Source organism: Macrotis lagotis, chromosome 1 (genome assembly GCF_037893015.1).
Source record: "Macrotis lagotis isolate mMagLag1 chromosome 1, bilby.v1.9.chrom.fasta, whole genome shotgun sequence".
Taxonomy (NCBI): domain Eukaryota; kingdom Metazoa; phylum Chordata; class Mammalia; order Peramelemorphia; family Peramelidae; genus Macrotis; species Macrotis lagotis.
This window is the reverse complement of record NC_133658.1, coordinates 837813374-837837748: the sequence shown is the minus strand read 5'-3', so window position 1 is coordinate 837837748 and position 24375 is coordinate 837813374. Positions and strand designations below refer to the sequence as shown.

Genomic DNA, 24375 nt, shown 5'->3' with positions numbered 1-24375 from the left:
GTTTAAAGTACCTTTTAGGAAGATGTAGTTTCCTTCCCTATCCCTTTTAATAAGAATTAATTTGTTTTTGCTTTTTTTGAGAACAGGATTGCTACTTCAGTTTTTTTTTTACTTTAGCTGAAGTATAATAATATATTCTCTCACAACATGACTAATAAGGAAATTTGTTTTGCACGACTATATATGTATAACCTACATAAAATTGCTTATTATTTTAGGGAGGGAAGGAAAGAGAATTTGGAACCCCAATTTTAAGAAAATATTAAAAATTATTACCCGTAATTGGTCAGAAATAAATATTATTCAAAAATTGCCTCTTCATATTATTTGATTATTTGTCTATTTAAGCATGCCTAAGAGTTAGCTTTCCATATTTGAATTATTTCTTTTTTTAACTTGGAAATGAGACATTTATCTGAAACTTGACCCAAAACTCCCCCCCCCATTCTCTTGCTTTTCTTCTCATTTTAGCTGCATTGCTGTTTTCATTAAAAGTCTTAATTTTATTCAATCATAATTTACCATGTTTATTTTAATGATCTTTTCCATTCCTTGTTTTGTCATTAACTCCTCTAGCAAGGGTCATTTTAAAAAAAAGTAAGAAAATCCTGCCATTTCCATCCTAGTCAGTTGAATATTTTTAAAATTCTGAATTTAATAAGGATCAAATAAAATGTATTTTTATTTTATATAAGTAGAATAGAGAATTAAAATTATTCAGGAAATTATAGATCTCTATTATGTAGAGCTTATTTAATTTTTTAAACATAATATCAATTTGTATCTGTCAAAACAATCCTGCTTGTGCTTCTGCCTTTCTGATTTCTCTCCATTTTTTAAAGATAGTTAAGTGAATCTTTTCTTTCATTTTGCTATTTCCTATTTTATACTTAATTTTTACTTATATGACTTCCCCTTTCCCTTTTCTGTGTAAAGACAAAAAAAGTCCTTACAACAAATATACAAGATAAAACAAAAAAAAAATGTATCATTTGATCTAATATATGTTCTGAATGGCTCCAAGAGAAATGAAAGTGTCATTTCTCTTTTGGTTGTCCTCCTCCTTTAGGCTGTCCAGCTGTAATCTCACTGTAATTTATCTACAGTATTTAATCCATGTTATCTGTTACACTAAGAGACTAAAAACCTTGAACCTGAGGTATAATTCATTTGGTGATGAAGGAATGAAACTTCTGTGTGAGGCATTGTAAAAGCAGTACTGTAAACTACAAAAACTGATGTGAGTCCCCCAAGTTAACTTTCTAATATATTTTTTCTAGGCATCAGAGCCAAAAAAAAGGAAGTTGGAATAGTAGATAACAGAAAAAAAGATTTTAATTAATTTTTTCAATAAAAAAATAGAATCCACCTAATTTCATTCTAACTAACATTGGCCCTTTGCTGCCAAATGAAAAACAAAAAAGAAAACTCTTGTAACAAATATGTATAATCTAGGCCAGCTGGGTGGTATAATGGACAGCACTGACCCTGGAGTAAGGAAGACCTAAGCCCAAATCCAGCCTCAAACACTAGCAGTGTGACTTTGACCAAGTCACTTAACCTAATTATCCCACTCCCCCCAAATATGCATAATCAAGCAAAATGAATTCCCATATTAATTTAGTATGAAAAAATATGTATCTCCATCTGTAACCAATACATCACCTCTCTATTAGGAGGTGAATAGTATGTTTATCAGAAGTTCTTTGGAATGGCAGAAGATCGCTGTGTTGATCAGTCTTTAATATCTTCCTAAGTTGTGTTTACATTTGTCTTTGTTCATGTTATTGTATAAACTGTTTTCCAGCTTCTGCTCACTGTACTCAAAATCAATTCTTGCAAGTTTTCCTAATTTTCTCTAAAACCATGCCCTTCATCATTTCTTAGAGTTCCACAGTATCCCATTATATTAACATACCAAAATTTATTGGTCATTCTTTATTTGATGGACACCCTTTTAGTTTCCAGTTCTTTGCTGAAACCATAAAAAATAGCTATGAGGACGAAAAATTAGAGAGGAACCCCAGAGTCAGTCTATTACTGTTTAATTCTAAGATATTTTCTTTGCTGCTGGGCAGTCTAAATGGGGAAGCCTTCCCCCTCTCATTTCTCTGACTTCTTTCAGGATTAATTTGTGCAGAGGAAATTCCATTTCCTCTTGAAAAACCTAATGGGCTTCTCTAGTCTTTTCTAGTGCATCCCCTTCAATTTAGACCTATTCCTCTGACTCATTGTTCCCTCTCATTTCCTTCTGGAAAAGAAAGTTCTTTGTAGCTAGAGTGAAGAGACTGAGCAGCTTTGGGAAGACAGATGCTGGAAGAGGGGCATAGAGGCCATTGTTAAGAACAACTGTCATATTAATGCTTAAATGTGAAGATCGAATCTCTTCTACCACCTCTACCATGGCACAGAGATAAGGATCTTCTCCTTTCCTTTCCTGTAACTCCCAAAGAATCACATCATCTCAGAGAAAGATACCTCATCTATTACAAAGGGGCCCACCTTGGGTCAAAACATTTCCTAGGGTGGCTCAGCTAAATTAAGATGGAAATGTTTCACAAAATATATATATAAAAGTGGGGGTGGCTAGGTGGCACAGTGGATACAGCACCAGCCCTGGAGTCACTGGTACCTGAGTTCAAATCTGGCCTCAGACACTTGATAATTACCTAGCTGTGTGGCTTTGAGCAAGCCACTTAACTCCATTGCCTTGCAAAAAATAAATTTAAATACATATATATATATATACATATATATATGAAATACAACATAGATAATGTTAATTAGTAGTTTTCCAAGTCAAATTGTAGTCCTAAGGGATTTATTTCTGTGTGGGCTTGACATTAACTGCTCAAGGCCAACCCTACCTAATCAGAACTTTTTATTACTTATTACTTTGAAATATACATGTATTCATAAGTTTGTACATATATTTGTGTATAAATATTAACTGTATTTTTAAGAGGTATTATCTCTTCCTCCACCAGTCCCCAATAGAACAATAAAAACAAAACCAAAAAAAAGTGAAATTCTCTCATGCCTAGTCTTCAACTCCTGAAATTCAGCAAGTAGTTTCACTGTCCCAACTTCTTCATCTGACCCAGATACAGTTCTGAGGAGGAGGCTGTCAGCTGGTGCCATGAATAGAATATTAGACTTGAAATCAGGAAGAGACTTGAGTTCAAATTTGGCTTTTGATCACTTACTAGCTGTATGACCACTTCAGCTCTGCCTATCTCAGTTTCCTTAACTATAAAGCTCAGAGAACAATAGCAGCTAATTCACAAGATTGTTTTATAGCTAAAGATACCTGCTCTAGGGTAAGTACTTAATAAATGTTCCTTCCTATTTCCCACCCACCTCTGTGTTCTGAATATTCTCCTATGAACATTGTTATTTTTAAAATGAGCCCCTCCTTCCACCCCCACCCCCCCAACAGAATTCAATGATCCAACTCAGAATATAAAAGGACTAAGCATGCCTCTCTTGATGAAACCTAAATTCATATTAGCTGGTTTATTTGATTTGTCACATTGCTGAGTCATAATGACATGCTAACCCAGATACTTTTCATTTAAACTGTTGTGTATGCATGTTTCCTCCCTTCTGAAACTTTTGTACTTAGTTTTATTTGAACCCAGTCATAGGACCAACTGTTGGTCTAGCTCTGACTATGAAGGGAGATTCTTTCCAGCCTGTGCTGGACCTGACCCTGATGAAGTCTATGCAGACAAGGTCTTCCCCTTACTGTCATTCAGGCAATCATAAGGAGGGAATTAGAAGGGCAAATCTTAAACCTATTTTAGTTACAAAAAAATGAGTTTTTAAGAACCATTCTAGAGTAACTTCTACAAACACACACACACACACACATCACAGGCACCAAAACAGGAGAGGAAGAATGGAAGGCAGAAGTGACTAAAAAAGGGTGCTTGACTGAGGACACAGACATTAGGGTTACCCCCCAAAAAAATCAGCCAAAAATTGAACAAAACTTCTTTGTTTTCACAGCCTCTCACAAGATGGCTTATGTGAAGAAGCAAAAAGGGCATTGACCAACCTAAAATTAAGGAAATATTTTCTCAACATTATAAAATACTGTGACAATGCTATGGCAGATCTCTATGATGGTGATGATGAATATTCAGACTAGCCCTGGCTGGGTGACTTGAACAAGTCATTTTACTCTATGAACATCAATTTTCTTACCTATAATATGATATTATTGAACTAGGTGATCTTTAAGGAAGTTCTATTGTCTAGCCTATTGGTTTCCTGGAATTAGAAACCTCCTGCATTGCATTACTGCCTACTGCCTACTTCCATTACTATCTAGAAAGTTTCTTCTATTCAACTTCCCTGGTGGATATAAATGAAACCAAATGACCACTTCTGCCACTAAAGATTGAGGAAAAAACAATATCCCAAGTCACAGATTCTGCCTGAGATTTCAAGAATCTGTCTCCATTTCAAGAATCTGTGGAGCACCATTCCCAAGGACCTTCCTGTCTCTGTCCTGATCTATATACTACTTTGATAAATACAATACTCAGATCAATTTTGTTCTATGACATCAGATTCCTACCTCCCATTCTTCTTAACAGATTATTATCCTCTTTTCACATTCACTTTATCACACTGAAAAATGTCCTTGCCAGGGTAGACTTCCTTCTCAGCTCTCCCCATCCTAGTCCTTCCCCCCACTCAGTTTCTGTCCACCTCTGTACCTCACTTTATACATCACCCTCTGAAATCTATTATTACCAAATTCTTTTTATATCAGTATCTTTATTTCATACACTTCATTTTCTGGTACTTGCAGAACGCTAAATTTCTCCCTCAAAACACTTCATCCCTCCCATCCATCTTTGGAGATGATAACCCTTCTCTCAAACTCTATAACACTTAGAGTTACTGCTTTTCTGACCCTCCCTAAAAAGCCTATCCTCTTTTATGGTTCATTTCCACTGTCTATCATGGTGGCTGGATTTTTTTCCCTGAAAATCTAATTTCTAAGTTATTCTCCATCCTTCTTCTAAGCATTTAGTACCTGACTCACAGCCTTCTCCACTAAATCTTCTACAATAAGGAACTGAGAACCCTTAACCTGACTCCCCCTTTAAATATCTGCCCATCAGGATTGCCTTGCTTTGGTCAGGAAAGGTCCAAATGATCTACTGTTAGACTATCCAGAAGGTAGACATACTTAGTCTTAAAAGACTTTGTTGGCCTTCATTCTGGGTCATTGAATTTTCTTGGCAAAGAAAGCCGTGGAGTAGTTTGTCATTTCCTTCTGCAGCTCATTTTACAGATAAGAAACAGAAATAAACAGTGTAGTGATTTACTCAGGAACTCAGAGCTGAACTCAGGAAACTAAGTCTTCCTGCCTCTAGATGTGGCCCTCTTTCCCTGCCCCACAACTTGCTTCCCTTTTCTTTTCCTTTTAAAGAGATTTTCATTCAATCCTTCTGTGATGGTATGAGACAGAGTGGTAATATAAACTAAGACTCAATCTGAGTTTCAGAAGAGGTAGTCCTTAGTCATCGGGAGCAGAAAAGAAGTCACTGAGTCTTGTCATTTTATTCTTCATGGATTAGTTGTGTTAAAACTATCTCACTGGCACCATTCCCTCCAAAAGGCATAGTTACAGGGGCATAGCATTATCATGCCCTTTCTCTTGATCAGAGTCATCACAAACTCTTACTATTGTTCTCTCCTCACTCTGTTATCTCTAAACCAGAAAGGGAAGCAATGAAATGGTAATTTAGACAGTTCTTAACCCAATATATAGAAAAGTTTACTTTCTATAACATCCAAGCTTCTGAAGCCTAACAGAACACACATAATGTCTCTGTGTTCAAGTACCTGAAGGACTCTCATTCCTCTACTTTCCTTCTTTCTACTACTCTCCCTCAATATTTAGAGATGTCTGTAATGGTAACTTGCTGCCTCTGGAGAACAGTGCATTCTCTGTCATCAGAGGACCCAAAGCAAAAATTGGATAGCCGTTGGACAGGAATGTTATAAGAGGAAATAGCTGTATTTGTATTACTGAGGTTAGACAATCCCAGATTCTGTGGAGGAGGGATAAAGAAAAGTCTAGGTCAATCTAATAGTGTCAGTAAATGCTGTTCCAGAATTAGTGGGGGATGAAATAAGGCTGTGAAGTGAAGAGAAAGCAAAGAGGGATACTGGAGGTACCCTTTGACAGCCCGGCAGTCAAGAAGCCCACACATATTTTTCTTTCTTGAGATCATATTTTCAGTCTTCATTTCTCTTTCCTCTCTCAAAATAACTCCAACTCCTAGTGATTTGGGGAAAGCTATCTCCCCATTCCCTTCCTTGGCTTTTCCTTTACATTACCTATAGATATAATGCCCATATATCCTTTGAGGTCTGAGCTAGTACTGATCAGCATCTGTTTACAAAGATATAGATAGGGTCTTACAAAAGTCTAAGAAAATCCCTAGGCCTGAGAATGCATGGAATTGGATGTGAAGAGGTCTTCCTTTCATAAAGAAAAATATGGTCCAAATGATGTTAATCCCAATCCCATCTGCACATCAGTCTCCCTTTGTATAGACATGGGTATAAGGGAACATGAAGCAGACTTTTTCCATAAAACTTCTATAATGTGTTAATAAGGACATTGTAGTCTTTTCCTTGTCTTTGTTCCCCCCAAGACACGTTGGGCAGTTTTGTTCTCTTAGTAGATCAGAACAGGAGTCAGGGAATCAGAGAGGTGAAACAATGCTACTGGAGCCCCTTTGTGATCCAAAAATAACCTGAAATTCCACAGTACAGAAGTTGTTGTCCCTAGAATCCTCAATTCCACAATCCTTTACCCAGAGAGTGTTGATGTATTCACCTTATATTCAGTATCATAAACTGAGAGCTGAAAAGGCCTTAAAATCCAACTCCTTACTTTTAAAGATCTGGGCAGAAAAGGCAGTGAGGTGAAGAGTGATTTATCCAAAACCATTAAGTAAATGACAGAATTTGGATTTGAACATAGATCCTTAGACATTGCTTCTCAGTATCCCCCAAAAATATCCAGCAAAGTAGATTAGGAGATAGGAGACCAAGGAATATACCTTTATTTGTCAAACATTGTTATCTATCAGAGGAAGAAAGAAAGAACTCTAAAAATATAGAATATCAAAGCTAGGGAGGACCCTTCCACTCCAAATGTACTTCATTTTGTCCAGGAAGAATGATTTCTATCCCTAACAATCCTCATTCTCATTTCATTACTCCTAAAATATAATTGTAATGCCAGCACTTGGTTGTGAGTCATTTGATCAGCAGAAAAGTTAAGTGTGCTGTCCATGATATAGGGTCTAAGTAACTGGATTGGGAGCCCCCATCCAGATGGGAAAGTATGAGGTTATTCATCCATTTCACTTAGATTGTCAAATTTATTGGCATTGAGTTGGGCAAAATAATTCCAAATTATTATTTTAATTTCTTCCTCATTGGTGGTGAGTTCATCTTTTTCATTTATGATACTAGCAATTTGGTTTTCTTCTTTCTTTTTTTTTAATCAAATTGACCAGAAGTTTATCAATTTTATTGGTTTTTTCATAAAACAAGCTCTTGGTTTTATTTATTAGGTCAATAGTTTTCTTGAATTTGATTTTATTAATTTTGTCTTTAATTTTTAGAATTTCTAATATGGTATTTAATTGGGGGTTTTTAATTTGTTCTTTCTCCATTTTTAGTTGCATATTTAGTTCATTGATTTCTTCTTTTTCTAATTTATTCATGTAAGCATTTAAAGATATAATATATCACCTGAAAGCCTCCTTGAGTGTATCCCATAGGTTTTGATATGTTGTAACATTATTGCAATTATCTAGGATGAAATAATTAATTCTTTCTATAATTTGTTGCTTGATCCACTCATTCTTTAAAATAAGGTTATTTAGTTTCCAATTAGTTCTGGGTCTATATCTCCCTGGCCCAGAATTGCATATGATTTTTGTTGCATTATGATCTGAGAAAGATGTATTCACTATTTCTGCCTTTCTGCAATTGATAATTAGGTTTTTATGCCCTATTACATGGTCAGTTTTTCTGCCAGGTACTGCAGGAAAAAAGGTATATTCCTTTCTATCCCCATTCACTTTCCTCCATAGGTCTATCATATCTAGATTTTCTAACAATCTATTAACCTCCTTAACTTCCTTCTTGTTTATTTTATGATTCAATTTATAACAATCTATTAACCTCCTTAACTTCCTTCTTGTTTATTTTATGATTCAATTTATCTAAATCTGAAAGTGGGATGTTGAGGTCTCCCACTAGTAGAGTTTTGCTGTCTATGTCTTCCTGTAGCTCTTTGAACTTCTCCTCTAAGAATTTGGATGCTGTCCCACTGGGTGCATATATATTTAATATTGATATTAATTTATTTTCTATGGTACTTTTTAGGAAGCTATAGTTTCCTTCCTTATCCCTTTTAATTCTATTTTTGCAGCTGCTTTGTCTGAGATAAGGATTGTTACCCCTGCTTTTTTCACTTCAGCTGAAGCAAAATATCTTTTACCTTTACTCTACATATCTCTGCTTCAAATGAGTTTCTTGTAAGTAGCGTATTGTAGGATTCTGGTTTTTAATCCACTCTATTATCTGCTTACATTTTAAGGGAGAGTTCATCCCATTCACATTCAAAGTTATAATTACTAACTCTTTCTTGCCCTCCATGCTATCTTCCTCTGTTTGTATTTTTCCCCTTTTTCCCCTTTATCCCTATTCCCCATTGTTTTGTTTCTGAATATCACCACCTTCAGTGTGTTTGCCCTCTTATATCAACCTCCCTCCCCTTTTTTCCCCTTTCCCTTTTCCCCCTTCTTCCCTTCCTTCTGTTAGTTCCCCTTTTTCTCCCCCTCCCTGTCCCCCCTCCCCTTTTCCACTTTTAATGCTTGAAAGGTAAGATAAGTTTCTTAACTTGATTAAGTGTATCTAAGTTAACTTTAAGTCAAATCTGATGAGATGAAGATTCAGGTGGTTCTCCCCTCTTCCCTTCTTCCCCTCAATTACAATAGGTCTTTTGTACCTCTTGATGTAATGAGTTTTATCCCATTCAGTCTCCCTCCAACCTCCCTTCTCCTTACTGCCCCCCTTTTTAAGGAGGTATTGTTTTAAATCATTCTATCTGAGTCACAGAAAAGTTATGAGTGTCCACCACTTCTGGCTATGTATATTCTCTCTAATAGAGTTACAATTCTCAAGAGTTATGAGAATCTTTCTCCCAAGTAGGTATATAGCCAGTTTCATCTTATTGTATAGCAGGTTTTTTTAACCTTTTCATGTGTCTCTTGAGCCTCCTGTTTGATGTCCACATTTTCTATTTAGTTCTGGTCTTTTCATCATGAAATCTTGGAAGTCTCCCATTTCATTAAATGTCCATATTTTTTTCCCTGGGAGAGAAGACTCAGCTTTGTCATATAGTGGATTCCTGGCTGCCCTTCAACTCCCTTGCTCTTCAGAATATCTCATTCCAGGCCCTTCGACCCCTTAAAGCTGCTGAGGATAGGCCCTACAAAATCCTTACTGTGACGACTTGGTATTTAAATCTTTTTTTTCTGGCTGCTTGTAGGATTTTTTCTTTTATCTAATAGTCCTGGAATTTGACCACAACATTCTTTGGTGTTTTCATTTTAGGATCTTTTTCCAGCGGGGATCGATGTATTCTTTCAATAACTATTTTGCCCTCAGGTTTCAGAAACTACATATTCTTGAAAAGCAACATAGGCAATGAAGCTATATCATTATTATTATTTTTGATTTTGAACTTTACAATTTTACCCCTAATCTTGCTTCTCTCCCCCTACCCCCACAGAAGGAAGTGTTAGTCTTTACCTTGTTTCCATGGTATACATTAATCTAAGTTGAATGTGATGAGAGAGAAATTATATCCTTAAGAGAAAAAAAATAAAGTATAAGAGATAGCAAAATTACTAATAAGATAATGCTTTTTTAAAATTAAAGGTAATAGTCTTTGGGTCTTTGTTTAAACTCTGCAATTCTTTCTCTGGATACGGATGCTATTCTCCATGACAGATACCCCAAAATTGTGCCTGATTGTTGCACTGATGGAATGAGCAAGTCCATCAAGGTAGATCATCACCCCTATGTTGCTGTTAGGGTGTACAATGCTATTCTGGTTCTGCTCATCTCACTCAGCATCAGTTCATGCAAATCCTCCCAGGAAGCTATATCATTATTAAGCATATATATACACCTAGTAGTATATTGCCTAAATACTTAGAGAAGAAGTTGAATGAATTACAAGGAGATTTAGATAGCAAAATATAATAATAGGGGACTACAACCTCCTTCTCTCAGTAGTAGATTGATTTAACCATAAAATAAAGAAGGAAGTTAAGAAGGTGAATAAAAACTTAGAAAACTTAGATATGATAGACCTCTGGAGAAAAATGAATGGAGATAGAAAAAAATACACCTTTTTCTCTGCAGTACATAGCACCTATATAAAATTGACCATGTGCAAGGCAAAAAAGAATAGAATCAAATGCAGAAAGTCAGTAGTAATAAATGCATACTTTTCAGATCCTAATGCAATAAAAATTACATGTAATAAAGGGTCATGAAAGATAAACCAAAAATTAATTGTAAACTAAACAGTTTTAAAGAACAAGTGGATCAAGAAACAAATCATAGAAATAATCAACAACTTCATCTAAGAAAATGATAATCATTAGACAAGATTTATGGGATGCAGTCAATGTAGTTTTTAGAGGAAATTTTATACCTCCAAATGCTTATGTGGATAAAATATAGAAAGATGCAATGAATTGGATATGCAACTAAAAAAATTAGAAGACAAATTAATGATGCAGTTTAATACCGTATTAGAAATTCTGAAAAACAAGGGAGAGATTAAGAAAATTGAAAGCAAGAAAACCATTGACATATTAAATAAAACTAAGAGACCCCCTGTTTAAAGAGGCTCCTTAAAAAAAAAGAGGAGATTGTCTTCTAGAACTGAGCACTAGACATGAATTGTCTCCCAAATTCATCCCACCATAGGCTTTGACTAGCCATAGTGTGGCTTCCATTATTCTCCATTCTGGAATTCCTGCTTTTAAAATAATTTCTTGGGGCAGCTAGATGGCTCTGGAATCAGGAGGACATGAGTTCAAATGCAACCTCAGACACTTAATAATACTTATATGTGTGGCCTTGGGCATGTCACTTAACCCCTTTACCTTGCAAAAAATTAAAATAATTTCTTTTCATTGTATCCAAAGTTGATGATGCCTACAAAAGCCCTAGCATCCTGACCTGATATAGTGGAAAGCACTTGCTGAAAATTACATTCCTAGTAAAACTTTTCTTCCAGGGTCTCAGAGATAATTTCCAATGTATTTCCTCATTTTGCAGATAGCGAAAGTCTACAATCCTCTCCACATCTCTTAATCTAAAATACAGCACAAAGAAAAAAATAATGAAGATGGGGCTCTAGACCTCCCCTTTGATAAACATGCATGCCTTGGGTCCAGGAATCAAAGCTGGAATTCTCATTTCCCAGAGTCTGTTCCTCAAAGTTAAAGACAGTATGCTTTTTTGCCAGGGATGAGAGAAATCCAGAGAATATTTATAGGTAATAGATATTAGCAATTTGGGGTTATGAGGGTAGAAATGGTTCCCACTAGAAAAATGAAGTGGACTAGGACCTTGGGGTTGTGGATAGAAAATCTATTTTTTTCTACTCTCACTTGGTCCTGAGTTCCCTAGTCCTTGTAATCTGTTGCCATATCAATGTTTCAAAAAAAAAATCCTCTCTTTCTTCTCACCCCCCGCCCTTCTCCTTGTTCCAGGGTATCAGTCTCAAACTCAGGATTTCTCTCCCTATCCCAATTGACCCTTGATCCAGGCACATCCTATATCTGTTTTATATGATCTGAAGGCAGGAAAAGTGTGATACTGAGAGACCAGTTGGATCTACCTGACAAATCAAAATGATTTTTGCCATCACAACAATGAATAATAGGTGTTGCCAGTACACTATCTTTGCCAATCTTAACCAGTTTCTGATAGTCTTCTTTTAACTAGCACCTAGCCTAGTCTCTCTATGGCATGTTAAGGTGTAGTAGGCTGCTATTTTTATGTATAACCAAGGTTCTTTTTCAGGACCCTGTCCCCCATATATATAGATCTTTACACCAAATTTGAACATTATATAGTTATTTCCACTAGCATTTTTCTAAGTTGGGGCTATGAATAGTCAACAAGCTTCTTTCAGTCTATCCCTTAAATAAGACACATGATCAGTATCTTCCTCAGCATCTTCAATTCCAAAACACAAGTTAATAGACAAGGATGATTCTTCTCTGAACATTCACAAGTATAAAGACTTATGGCATAACTACATGTAGCAGTGAATACATGCTTTAAAAAATCATTCATATTGACTTCTGCTCAAATTTAAAAGTTTTTTTTTATATATATCAGGCTATAAATTTCCTCAAGCAGGATAAGGATTCATTCTTTCTTGATTCCTACTGAAGACAACACCTGATTGACTAATTTTCTTTCCCTGTCTTTACTTTGATCAGAGTGAATTCTGACTGCTACCATAGACTTGAAATATTTTTCCCATAATACTTTAGCAATGGTAATTTTCTGATTTTTCACTATGTGTTTTAGTGAAATTATCAGTCACCTCTAGAATACTAAAAACAATAATAATATCTCTTGAAATGACTTTTAAAAAAAGTGGCACAGTGGAAGGAGCACTGGCCCTGGAGTCAGGAGTACCTGAGTTCAAATCTGACCTCAGACACTTAATAATTACCTAGCTGTGTGGCCTTGGGCAAGCCACTTAACCCCATTGCCCTGACATCATGAAAAGTAAAAACATAACAATAATAAAATAAAATTAATATTAATACTTGCTCACTGATCTGTTTTATATGTGTAATTTCTGTATGATTCTAGTAATTTTTATAGATAAAAACAGCTGGATGTGTGTGTATTTTAGCCTCAAATAGAGGAAAATACTGAAGGTAAGGCAGTAGAGAGCTATGACTCTAACATTGACTAATCCCTTACAAATTGGGTTGAATGTGTACAGAAAAGTGTAATGATTACTATTTTTCTATTATGTCATGAGTGTAATGTTTATGGAGCCTTTTATTATATATGCTCATTTTCCATAGACTAGGTTATGCATTTCATGTATGTTTATAAGATAATTCATTGGTTATCTTGATTTTAACCTTAAAAGTCACTAAGTGAGGCAGTCAATCTATCTGCCTACCTGAAGGGTGTATATGTGTACTACCTCTCTTAGGATGATACAGTGCAAACACTGACTCTGATACTCTTCCTGCCTCCCCAGCCTTGAACCCACCACAGGTCCCTGAGAATCAGAGATCAGGCATCAAAATCAAAGTATTCAGCTGAGACAGAGAAGTAAGAAGTAGATTGGAGAAGGGAGAAGGAAAGAGTAGCCACTTCAAGCTGATTCTAGTCAATACCAGCTGATTAGAAAACTGTAATGCTGCTTCTAGGAGCTGATCTGATCAGAGAAAAGCCATTCCCTTCTAAAAAGGCTTATCGAAGCAAAGAAGTATCTTATGATTTGAAAAACTGTCAGAGGAAAAGAAAGGCTTGGTGGCCTTGTCCTTGTGCTGCTACCTAAAGCTTAAAAGGTCAAATGTCTCAGGTTTTCAACACTGTTCTTTACTGATACCTATACTTTCACTAGAATTCAATAAACTGACCTGAATAACTCTACATATCCTAGACTTGTGTAAATTGTTTTGCTGAGAGCTAATGTTTTCTTCTATGACACGATTATGGTGCTGATACTCAAAGAAGGAAGAGTCAAAACAGAGGAAGAAAATTATAAACCAATTTCCCTAATGAATAGGGATGCAAAAAATTTTAAATAAAATATTAGCAAAGTGATTACAGCAAGTTATCACTAGGATAATACATTATGATCAACTAGACTTATTACCAGTAATGCAAGGTTGGTCCAGTATTGGAAAATTACCAGCATAATTCACCATGTCAATAACAAACTAACAGAAATCATGTGATTATCTCAATAGATGCTGAAAAAGCTTTTTGAAAAAATACAGCACTCACTCCTAACAAAAATACTAGAATAGAAAAAATGAAGTGTTCCTTAAAGAGATAAACATTATTTATCTAAAACCATTAACAAGCATCATTTGTAATTAAGATAAGCTAGGAGCATTCCAAATAAGATCAGAGGTGAAACAAGGATGCCCATTATCACCACTATTGTTCAATATTTTATTAGAAATGTTAGCTTTAACAATAAGAGAAGAAAAAAATTGAAGGAGTTAGAATTGGTAATGAAGAAACAAAACTCTCTTTGCAGATGATATGAAGATGTATCTAGAGAACCCTAGAAAAATCATCTAAAAAACTACTGGAAACAATTAGCAACTTCAGCAAAATTGCAGAATATAAAATAAATCCACATAAATTATAAGTATTTCTATATATTACCATCAAGACCCAGAAGCAAGAGATAGAAAGTGAAATCCCATTTAAAATAGTTGGAGACAATACAAAAATACTTGGGCATCTACCTGCAGAGAAAAACTCAGAAACTATATGAAAACAACTATAAAACACTTTTCACACATATAAAATTAGATCTAAATAACTGGGCAAATGTCAGTTGCTCATGAGTAGGTCAATCTATTATAATAAAAGTGAAAATTTTATTTAAAATAAATTACTTATTCAGTGCCATACAAATCAAACTTCCAAAGTGAGCTAGAAAAATTACTAACCAAATTCTTTTAGGGAACAAAACTTTGGTCAAGAAAATCAAGGGAATTAATGGAAAAGATACAAAGGAAGGTTGCCTAGTCATACCAAATCTAAAATTAGATGATAAAGTATCAATCATCAAAGAAATAGAATGGAGGATCAGTAGAATAGATTAGCTGTAAGAGAAATAGTGGTAAATGACTAAAATGATCTACTGTTTGATAAACCCAAAGATTCCAGTATCTGGCATAAAAACTCACTTATTAATAAAAACTGCTGGGAAAATTGGAAGATAGTATAGCAGGCACTAGGCATAGATCAATATCTCACATCCTATACCAAGATAAGGTCTAATTGAATGCAGTATTTATACATAAAAGGTAATATTACAATTAGGAGACTGAGGAAGAGCTTACCTGTCAGATCTTTGGAAAGGGAAGCAGTTCATGACCAAAGAAGAAATAGAGATCATAAAAAACAAACTGGATAATTTTGATTACATTAAATTGAAAAGGTTTTGCACAAATGAAACCACTGCAACCAAAATTAAAAGGAATGTAGTAAGTTGGGAAATAATTTTTAAAACTTTCTGTCAAAAGACTCATTTTTAAAATACATTGAGTATTGAGTTTAATAAAAAAAAAAGTAATTCATTCCCCAGTTGACAAATGGTCAAAGGAAAGAATCAAAGCTAACTAGTCATATGAAAAATTGCTCTAAATCATTATTGATTAGAGAAAAGCAAATTAAAGCATCTCTGACTGCAACCTCACATCTATCTGATTGGACAATATGACTAGAAATGAAAATGATTAATTGGAGGAATGTGGGAAAACTACATTATAATGCATTGTTGGTGGAGCTGTGAACTGATCCAATCTTTCAGGAGAACAATTTGGAATTATGCACAAAGGGCAATAAAAACAAACATACACCTTTGATCCAGCAATACCATTACCTGTTCTGTATCCAAAGAGATCATGAAAAAGGATAAAAATTACACATGAACAAAAATATTCATAGAAGCCCTTTTGTAGTGGCAAAAAATTGTAAATAGTGGAGATACCCATCAACTGGGGAATGATTGAACAAATTGTGGTATATGTATGTGATGGAACATTATTGGTTCAGTAAGAAATCATGAGGGATGGGATTTCAGAAAACTCTGAAAAGACTTGCATGATTGATGCTGTTAAATAAGCAGAACTATAAGAACATTATACACATTAACAGCAACCATCAACCCTGATGGACTTATTCATTTCATCAGAATAATCATCAAAGTCCATTTTAAAAGACTTATGATAGAAAATACCATACAATATCCAAAGAAGAAACTATGGAAATTAAAAACTAAAGCTTATTGTTTTCAAATTTTAAATGCTGTCATTTATTATATCTTTTTTTCCCTCTCAATTGTTTTGTTTCTTCCATTTGGATTTGATTCTTCACTTACTACATGATCAATATGTGTGTTCAACATGTGTCTTATCTAAGGCAATGTAGTCAATACTAGTCAAAGGGGGGATTTGAATCCAGGCCTTCTGATGTAGGTTAGTCATGTAGGTTAGAGACTGGGCTAAAAGTAAGAAAGATGCAAATATCTGGGTTAGGAGAGTTGTTCTGGCTCCACTCCACAGTCCCATTCCCAGGGACCCTGGCTCCTCTGACTAGCTGTGGGAGCAGTTCAGGCCGTTTAAGAGTTGACAGTTTCTGATGCTAAGCAAGATGAGCAGAATCAGAAGAACACTGGGCATGGGAACAGCAGCATGGACTTGAAGATCAACCTTAATGGATTTGCTCATTTCATCAGTGCAATAATCAAGTATAATTTTAGGGAGTCTGCAATGGAGAAGACCATCTGTATCCAGAGAAAGAACTGTGGAGTTTAAACAAAGACCAGAGACTATTATCTTCTATTTTAAAAAAGTTGTCTTATATACTACATAATTTTTCTGTCTCCAATTTTTTCCCTCAAAGATATGATTTTTCTCTCAACAGATTCAATTGTGATCAATGTATAGCATGGAAACAATGTAAAGATGATCAGATTGCCTTCTGTGGGTGGGGGGGGGGAAGAAGAGAGGTTGGGGAAAAGTGTAAAATTCAAAACCTTACCAAAAAAATGATAAGTAGAAACTACTATTGTATATAATTGGAAAACAAATAAAATATCTATATAAAAAAAAAGTTAACAGATTCCCCACCACCACCAAAAAAAAGAAGCCAGGACTGGAGCCCAGTCGGGCTCCCTGTCCCTGCCTTTTTAGTCAGTGCTTTGAGAAATCATCAGTTCCTCATTGGCTCCAAGTTCTAGAGGCTGTGGTCTAGATGTAAGGAAGCTGGCCAGCCCGGAACCTATAGACTATCCTTTCTCTTTCCTCTTGTGTCATTTAGTCTGAGGCAGGACAGCAGACGGGGCCACCATGGCTGAGAATGTCCCCCACCTAGTTCAGCACTTGGAATCCCTGAGTAATGAGGATCTGGAGAGATTCAAAGTGTACCTGGAGGACCACATCCCCCCAGGCCTCCTGAAGGGGGCTGATCGCACCAACGTGGCCGATCTCCTGGTCAGTTCTCTGGGGGAACGAGAGGCCTGGAAGCTGACTCTGGGCATCTCGAAGAAGCTGGACTGGACAAAGCTACAGGACCAAGTCAGGAAGGGTAAGAGTTCACCTGAGGGATGGGGCTTTGTCCTCCCACTTGTGCACCCTCCCTTTTCACTCCCTCCCTCCCAGTGTAGTCTTCTAAAGCTTGTCTCACATCAAATTACCTTATATTCATTAAGTAGGGATTTTTTATTTTCAGGTAGTTTTCCTCTAAAAAATACAGTGTTCTTGCGTTGTTATACCTATATCCCCAGCATCTAGAGCAATGCCTGGTCTGTGATATGTACTTATAAATGCTAGTTGATTGATTGCCAATTTTTGACTTTAGAATAGGAGGAATGGGATGTAAGACTTAGGGCTGTGAAAGGGAGAAAGGAAGGTCACCTCTATGTTTTCTTTTTCCTATCAATAAAGATGGGAGGAGTGGAATTCAGTCATTGTCCCCAGATACTGGAGAGAGAAAGCACAACTGGTTCTGGAGGACAGTTTGCTGGAAGTAAGAGAATGTTCAAGAGGCTCCAGTATGGGAGGAAAGGAATTGAAGAGTAGGGGAGAATATATGGCTGTTCTGGGAGAATGGAGCTAATGGATATTTCAGCTGTGGTCTCAGCTGAGGAAAGGGGAAAAGATTTGGGGGGCTGGGAACCAGGGGAGAAAAGGAGAGATGACATGAAATGGTTTAGACTTTGATCTAGTATTATATGTTCCACAAAAAGAATGATTAGATAGTGAATTTAGAATAATTTCCTGGAGTCTGTGGTCAGGAGCAAGGGGAGAAGTTCTTTTCTTTCTCTTTTTTTTTAAAGTGCTATGTAGCAAGAATTTGATCAGACCACATCTACAACAGCAAGGATGAAAAAGAATTTGATTCCAACAAATGTCTTTTTGTTTTTGCATCTGTTCCATCATTTCCCAGTTTTCTTTGCTCCATTTAAGGTTTAGGGGCTTTTTGGTCAAAGATAACTTGAGTAGTTTGCCAATTTTTTTTTCTGCAGTTCATTTTACAGATGAAGACTTGAGGCACACAATGTTAGGTAACATAGCTAGTAAGTGTCTTATGTCAGATTTGAACTCAGGAAGATGTCTTCCTGACTTAAGGCCTGGTTCTCTAACCAATATCACCTAGATGCTCAAAACCTTAATAGATCATTATTTGAAGGCTACCTCTTAGGTATCCATATGGTTCAGGAGTGATCCATGCCCTCTGCAGGCCTAGATTCACTTCCTGAGAATTGCTATTCAGGTTCCCTGGATGAGGAAGAAGAGAAGAAATGGGAAAAAGCAACAATTTTCAGTTATGGGGGGAGATAGTTCTTGGAAATGGTGGTGTGATATTTATGACCCCATTTCTCCTACTGGGTTTCTCAGACTTAATCTGCCTTAGCAGTAAGGTATCTGTACACTTAAAATGTGCTATAAAAGCCCTGATGTGTGTTGAATGACTCTACCAAATATTTTGAGTCTCCAATTTGAAAATCAAAAGTCAATCATTAAAAAGTTAAAACTTCCCAATTATTCACTTAGAATTCAAAGACAAGAACTAATAGAATAAAACTATTAAGGCAATTACTATGTTGCAGAAAAGAGGACCCAAGGATCTTTTCCTTTCCTCTATCTGAGCAGTACAGAAGGTTCTTCCACTACCTTATGACCCAGGTCATGTCCCACTTCCTTCAAGAAGTCTGCTGCTGTAACCCATCAGTCTGCAGAAATCTCTCTCTCTCTCTCTCTCTCTCTCTCTCTCTCTCTCTCTCTCTCTCTCTCTCTCTCTCTCCCCTGTCTTCTGGTTATCTACTTCTTTTTACTATAGGAGAGCTGGTATGTAGTGCTTCATAAATGCCTGTTGATTAATCGATTCACAAATTTATGTAGTTAACCTTTCAAAGCTTTCTTGGCCTTTTTGCCTCACCTCTGTCTTACCCAGCCTTAATCACTCTAAAATGAAGGGGAAAGACCTTAGCTTGAGAAGAGTGGCATCATCTACAGTTGTCCTGATCCATATCTGACCAATGAACCCAACTGATGTCAGAGGAGAAACTGAGATTGGTGATTTCCCAGGCTACTGCTTCATGCTCATTCTGGTGTGACAGAGTTTTCTGGCTGGTCTTCCAAGTTGTTCTTGGCAATCCATGGGCTGAGAGGTCAGGAAACTGTCATTGATTCCATAGACCCAGGCATCCTCAGGGACCCAGGTGCCCCACAGATTGTTCCTAGATGGCTCTGGCTCAACCTGCATGACCTAGCTGCTCTGTAGTCCTTTCCAGCCCCAGTATAACAGACCCTTCCCATGGATACTACAAGCTGTCTTGGGTCATAAAATTGTTTCACATGGCTTCTGTGCATTCTGCCACTCTAGAATTTGTATTTGGTCATTATTTTAAGGAATTTGGAATGGTCTAGGTTAGAGCTTCTGAGATTTCCTGCCTTCACTTTGCCATCTTGGCTCTGTATGAAAGGACTATCTTTTGTTACTTTTTGTCTCTTCAATACTCAGCAGAGTGCCTGACATATATAGTAAATAGCTAATAAATATTTATTGACATATTAACAAATATTCTTATACATAGATGTCTACTTCAGAAATGACATGCAATGGTTACACATACATACACACATATATAAAATATATCTGAAAATATACATTAATACCCATATAGACAAGTTTACTCAGTCTCCAAGAAAGTCATTCCATTCTCTAGGCATTTTGTGACAGTGCTTGGCTCCATCATCATTATTGTGTTTACTTTTACTACTCATCAAAACGATATTGAAATCAAAGTCAATAAAAGTATAGTAGATAGATATATGAAAAACATGACTCTCAGATATATCAAAAGCATGCAATCCACAGAATTCCTGTGGGAGCTTGAAGAAGACTAAAAGGCATTAGAAACCATTTAAGTAAATTAAAATATACTAAAATATAGATAATTTATTTTAAATTTAACTCATAGACATCATTATGTAGAGTTAACTAGTCAGTTTTTCTATTTGTATTTAATTCCACTAATATAGTCGGTTGACAAAGATATTGCTTCAGTTTGAAATATAGAGATGGCTAAGAATTGTATATGGAATATATAGACAAGGGAATATATTTGCTCAGAGCATATATATATATATATATATATATATATATATATATGTAGAGAGAGAGAGAGAGAGAGAGAGAGAGAGAGAGAGAGGCAGTAAAAATTACCAATGATGAGACCTTCTGTTGTCTTTTGGAGGTATTACTGATAGATCTGCCAAATCACCTCCCTGTTGTGTGGCATGCATCAAGGGTACCTTAGTGAGTGGTCCAGTTGTACTTTAGTCAGTCTTCAACCATACAACCATTTTTCTGACTATCCAACAGAATTTGGTCACTTAAAAGAGCATCTGACTTCTAGTGACCTTTTCCTTGTGGCACCCCGATAATGTTAAAGGCAGGATTGAACCCAGAACTCTCTTAACTCCATGTCCTTTGCTGCCTTTCTAATGCTCCTTTTCTCTTCTATTACTACTTAAATTTTTTACCTTTCATTGTGTCTCCCCCCTAAAAAAAATCTAAACCAAACAATAAGACAAAAAATTTGAAAGTACACACAGTGAACACAAAAATATTAACATGAGGCAAAATATGGTTTAGTCTCAGTTTATGTCACACTTTATAAAGAAGCCAGATTCTGAAATTCCCTGGGGATTTTAAGCAGGGTAAGGAAAAGAGTAAGAATTACAGCACAGTAGTTAGGCTTCAAGATCAGCTAAGATTTAATTCTAATTCAGAATTATTTGGAGAATAGAAATTGTAACTAATATACCAATGCTCTAACAACCTGGAGGGAAGAGACCAACAAAAATCTTCTGGGAGAATGCAGAGTGCCTCCCCCTTCATCACTTGAAAGACTTTTTCCATGCAAACCTAAGATACATTGAAGACAGTCAATAAATCCCTTATGGAACATGTGTACTAATTTCTCTTCCCACAAACCCTGTCAACTTGGAACTTTTTAATTATTTCCCCCTAAGAAGATATAAATATAGGTATAGCTTACATATGAGAAATCAGCAAGATTATTATATGCAAAGGATCTTGGCGATCTTGGAGAGAGTATCTAGAAAGAAGACAAGGGAGAGAACCTAAGGGCACAAACCTATTTAGAGGAGGCAGAAGGATAGCTATCCTTTAGAAAGAAGTTGTCTGAGGAGTAGAAGAAAAAAACAAGAGAAAGTCACATTTCAGAGACAAAGAAAAGAGAGATTATCTAGAAGTAAAATGTTAATTTGAAGAGTCAAAAGATTCAGGCAAGTCAAGTAGAATTAGGAGAGGGAAAAGAAGTTCTTACAGTCACAGGCATAATTTGCATAAATTCAAAGTCATCTTCATGTCATACAAAGAAGAGGGATATACACACATGTATTCATATATATATATATATATATATATATATATATGTATGTGTGTGTATATATATATACATATATATATACATATATATATATATATATATATGTATATAAACACATGCATATACTAATAGGGCCATGGGAGGAAAGCTGTTCTATGTCTGGTTGCCCACTAGAGAGTTCTACTGGTTGTTGTGTTTGTGCCTTTGGAAAATTAAATTCAAGCTACCCCTTCTCATTCAGGAATTCTGTTGTATGTCAGTTAAGGTATATTTGCCTAAGTGCTGAAACCCTCCTAGTACTTATGCTACTTTCAAAATCACACCAGGGGACCTGGTTGGCAGTGGAATTTCATCCCCATGATAAGGTTAACATTCTATCCTAGACATTCAACAAAAGACAGCTCATTTTGGTTTCTATTATGGTTTCCTCATTGCATCTGCTACATCAAGTCTATTATCCTCTAGTCAGTGAGGGTCTCCAAAAAAAACATTCTTTTCTTTTGTTTCTGACCATAATTTTGTTCTACCCTTTTCAATGATCCCATGTTAAGATTTGCCATGATACTTTTATTTTGCCATCCAGGATCATTTCAGGCAGAAAAAATTGAATGTTTGAATAATGCTATCCACTGTTCCCAGAATAATTGGTTCTGTTCTCCTATGTACCATAGATTTATGTAATAGCATTCAAAAGTCTAATTTAAACACTTACTTCCATTCTAATTCTTGTTTTTTCTCTGACATTTATTCTGTACTCATCTCCTAAAATACCATTTCAGTAATAGATATGGCAGACCCTATAATACATAAATGAGTGAAGTTCCATGTGATCCTTTTGAAGGTGACTTCAAGACTTAGTGTGCCTTGTAACCTTACAAACAGTATAAAAGCATGAATTGTTGTTCTGAATAATGTTGCGGTAGTAATGGAAATGTTAGGGTCCAATAGCTGGAATTTGACAATTGGGGTTCATTTAGAGATTCATGTATATGTATATATGAGTTGGTATATGTGTGTACATATGTAAATATTTTTATATGTAATCATATTATGATCATACACATGCCTTAATACTTTCACATACTTGTTTTTCCTGATATGACAATGAAAGAGGGGAGATAATCAATATCACTTAATAGAACTAAGGACTGGCATAGTACAGTGGAAAGATCATTAAGTTTAGAGTCATGGGCCCCTCACTCAGTTACTTATTCTCTCTGGGCCTCAGTTTCCCTATATGTAAAATGAAGGCATCAGATAAAGTCTTGGCCATCTAAAAGAAAAGTGCTGGGGTAATTGGATAAATGTGGCTCCAATTAAAGTAATTTGTTCATGCAGGGAACATATGATTTTCTTATTTTAAACCTCTATCCATATATATCTTAGAATGTAATCTTAACAGTAGGGATTGCTTTAGTATCTGATTTTATAGATAATTGAAAATAGTAGTTGCTTAATAAATGCATAGATTGATAGATTGATTCCAGGTCTATTATAGCTCTAAAAGCTGTGGATCTGGGATGGACTAGAGCCTCTTCAGGAAAGGAATGATGCCTATCATCATTAATAGACCTTGTTATAACAGTAATTATAGGAGAATCTGGTACAGATTTAGAGGGGCCTTGAAAAAGGGTTGGGCCTCAAAAAGTACAGCATTTAAATAAACTCATGCCCAGAAGGTCTGAGTGCACTAAATTGAAGAAACTATAAAACCTGAAGCTCTGTTCTTTAGTCATCTCATTCTACAAATAGTTATGAAATACCTCCTATGTGTTAGATACTAAGATCAATGAAAAAAAGGAAAACAATCCCTCATTTCCAGGCCAAGTCTTTTCACTCATCCCTTTAGATCACTTTTTGATACTGATATTAGAACTGCTTGTGAATTCAACATTTTAAACTTCTATTTGTCCCCCAGGTGAGGAAACTATTTCCTATTTGCCAATAATGATTTGAATGTTTCTAATCCTTTCCTGTTCATATCAGTACAAAATGAAAATATATTCAAATGTCCACAGAGATCTGTATATTTACACATATGCCTTCTCCCCCCTCACCTGTCCAGTTTCATATTATTTTTTGTAATGGACTCCTATTTTCATATTTTTCTCACAGTCATACCTTTAGATGATGTATATTTATATAACTATGTTTGTATACACACACACACACACACACACACACACACACACACACATATTTAGTCACAGTCCCTGTGGAACCATGGTTGGATAGCACTAGATGCCCAAGAAGGAGCTGAAGAGGGTTCAGGGTCTTCTGGCCATAGGGAACAGTAATGACTAGAGAAACATACCCTCTTCCCCACCTGGAAACATCAAGACACAAAAGAAAGTACAAAGAGATAAATTGTATAATTATGTTTATGTCAGTCAGTAAGTATTATTTTGTGGAGTCTGTGGTGCTGATGATGCAGGGGAAAGATGGAGAGAATTGTAATTGCAGAAATTGGGTGGAGATGCAAATTGACTACTACCTACTCTTGAGATGTAAATTGACTACCTTGGAAAAGATATAGAGAATTATGATTGTAACAGAAACAAAATTTGTAATCTTAAAGGCTGTTAATCTTG

General features: G+C 35.8%; 1 protein-coding gene across 1 annotated transcript in view; it reads left to right on the top strand.

Moving 5' to 3' along the window:
- Nucleotides 1-17141: 17141 nt before the first annotated feature.
- LOC141508601 (NACHT, LRR and PYD domains-containing protein 1a-like) overlaps nt 17142-24375 on the top strand; it is a 275129-nt gene continuing 267895 nt past the window's right edge. Inside the window, 1 exon segment of the mRNA XM_074217379.1 lies at nt 17142-17448. Coding sequence (XP_074073480.1) covers nt 17211-17448 — 238 coding nt within the window. The 5' untranslated portion in view covers nt 17142-17210.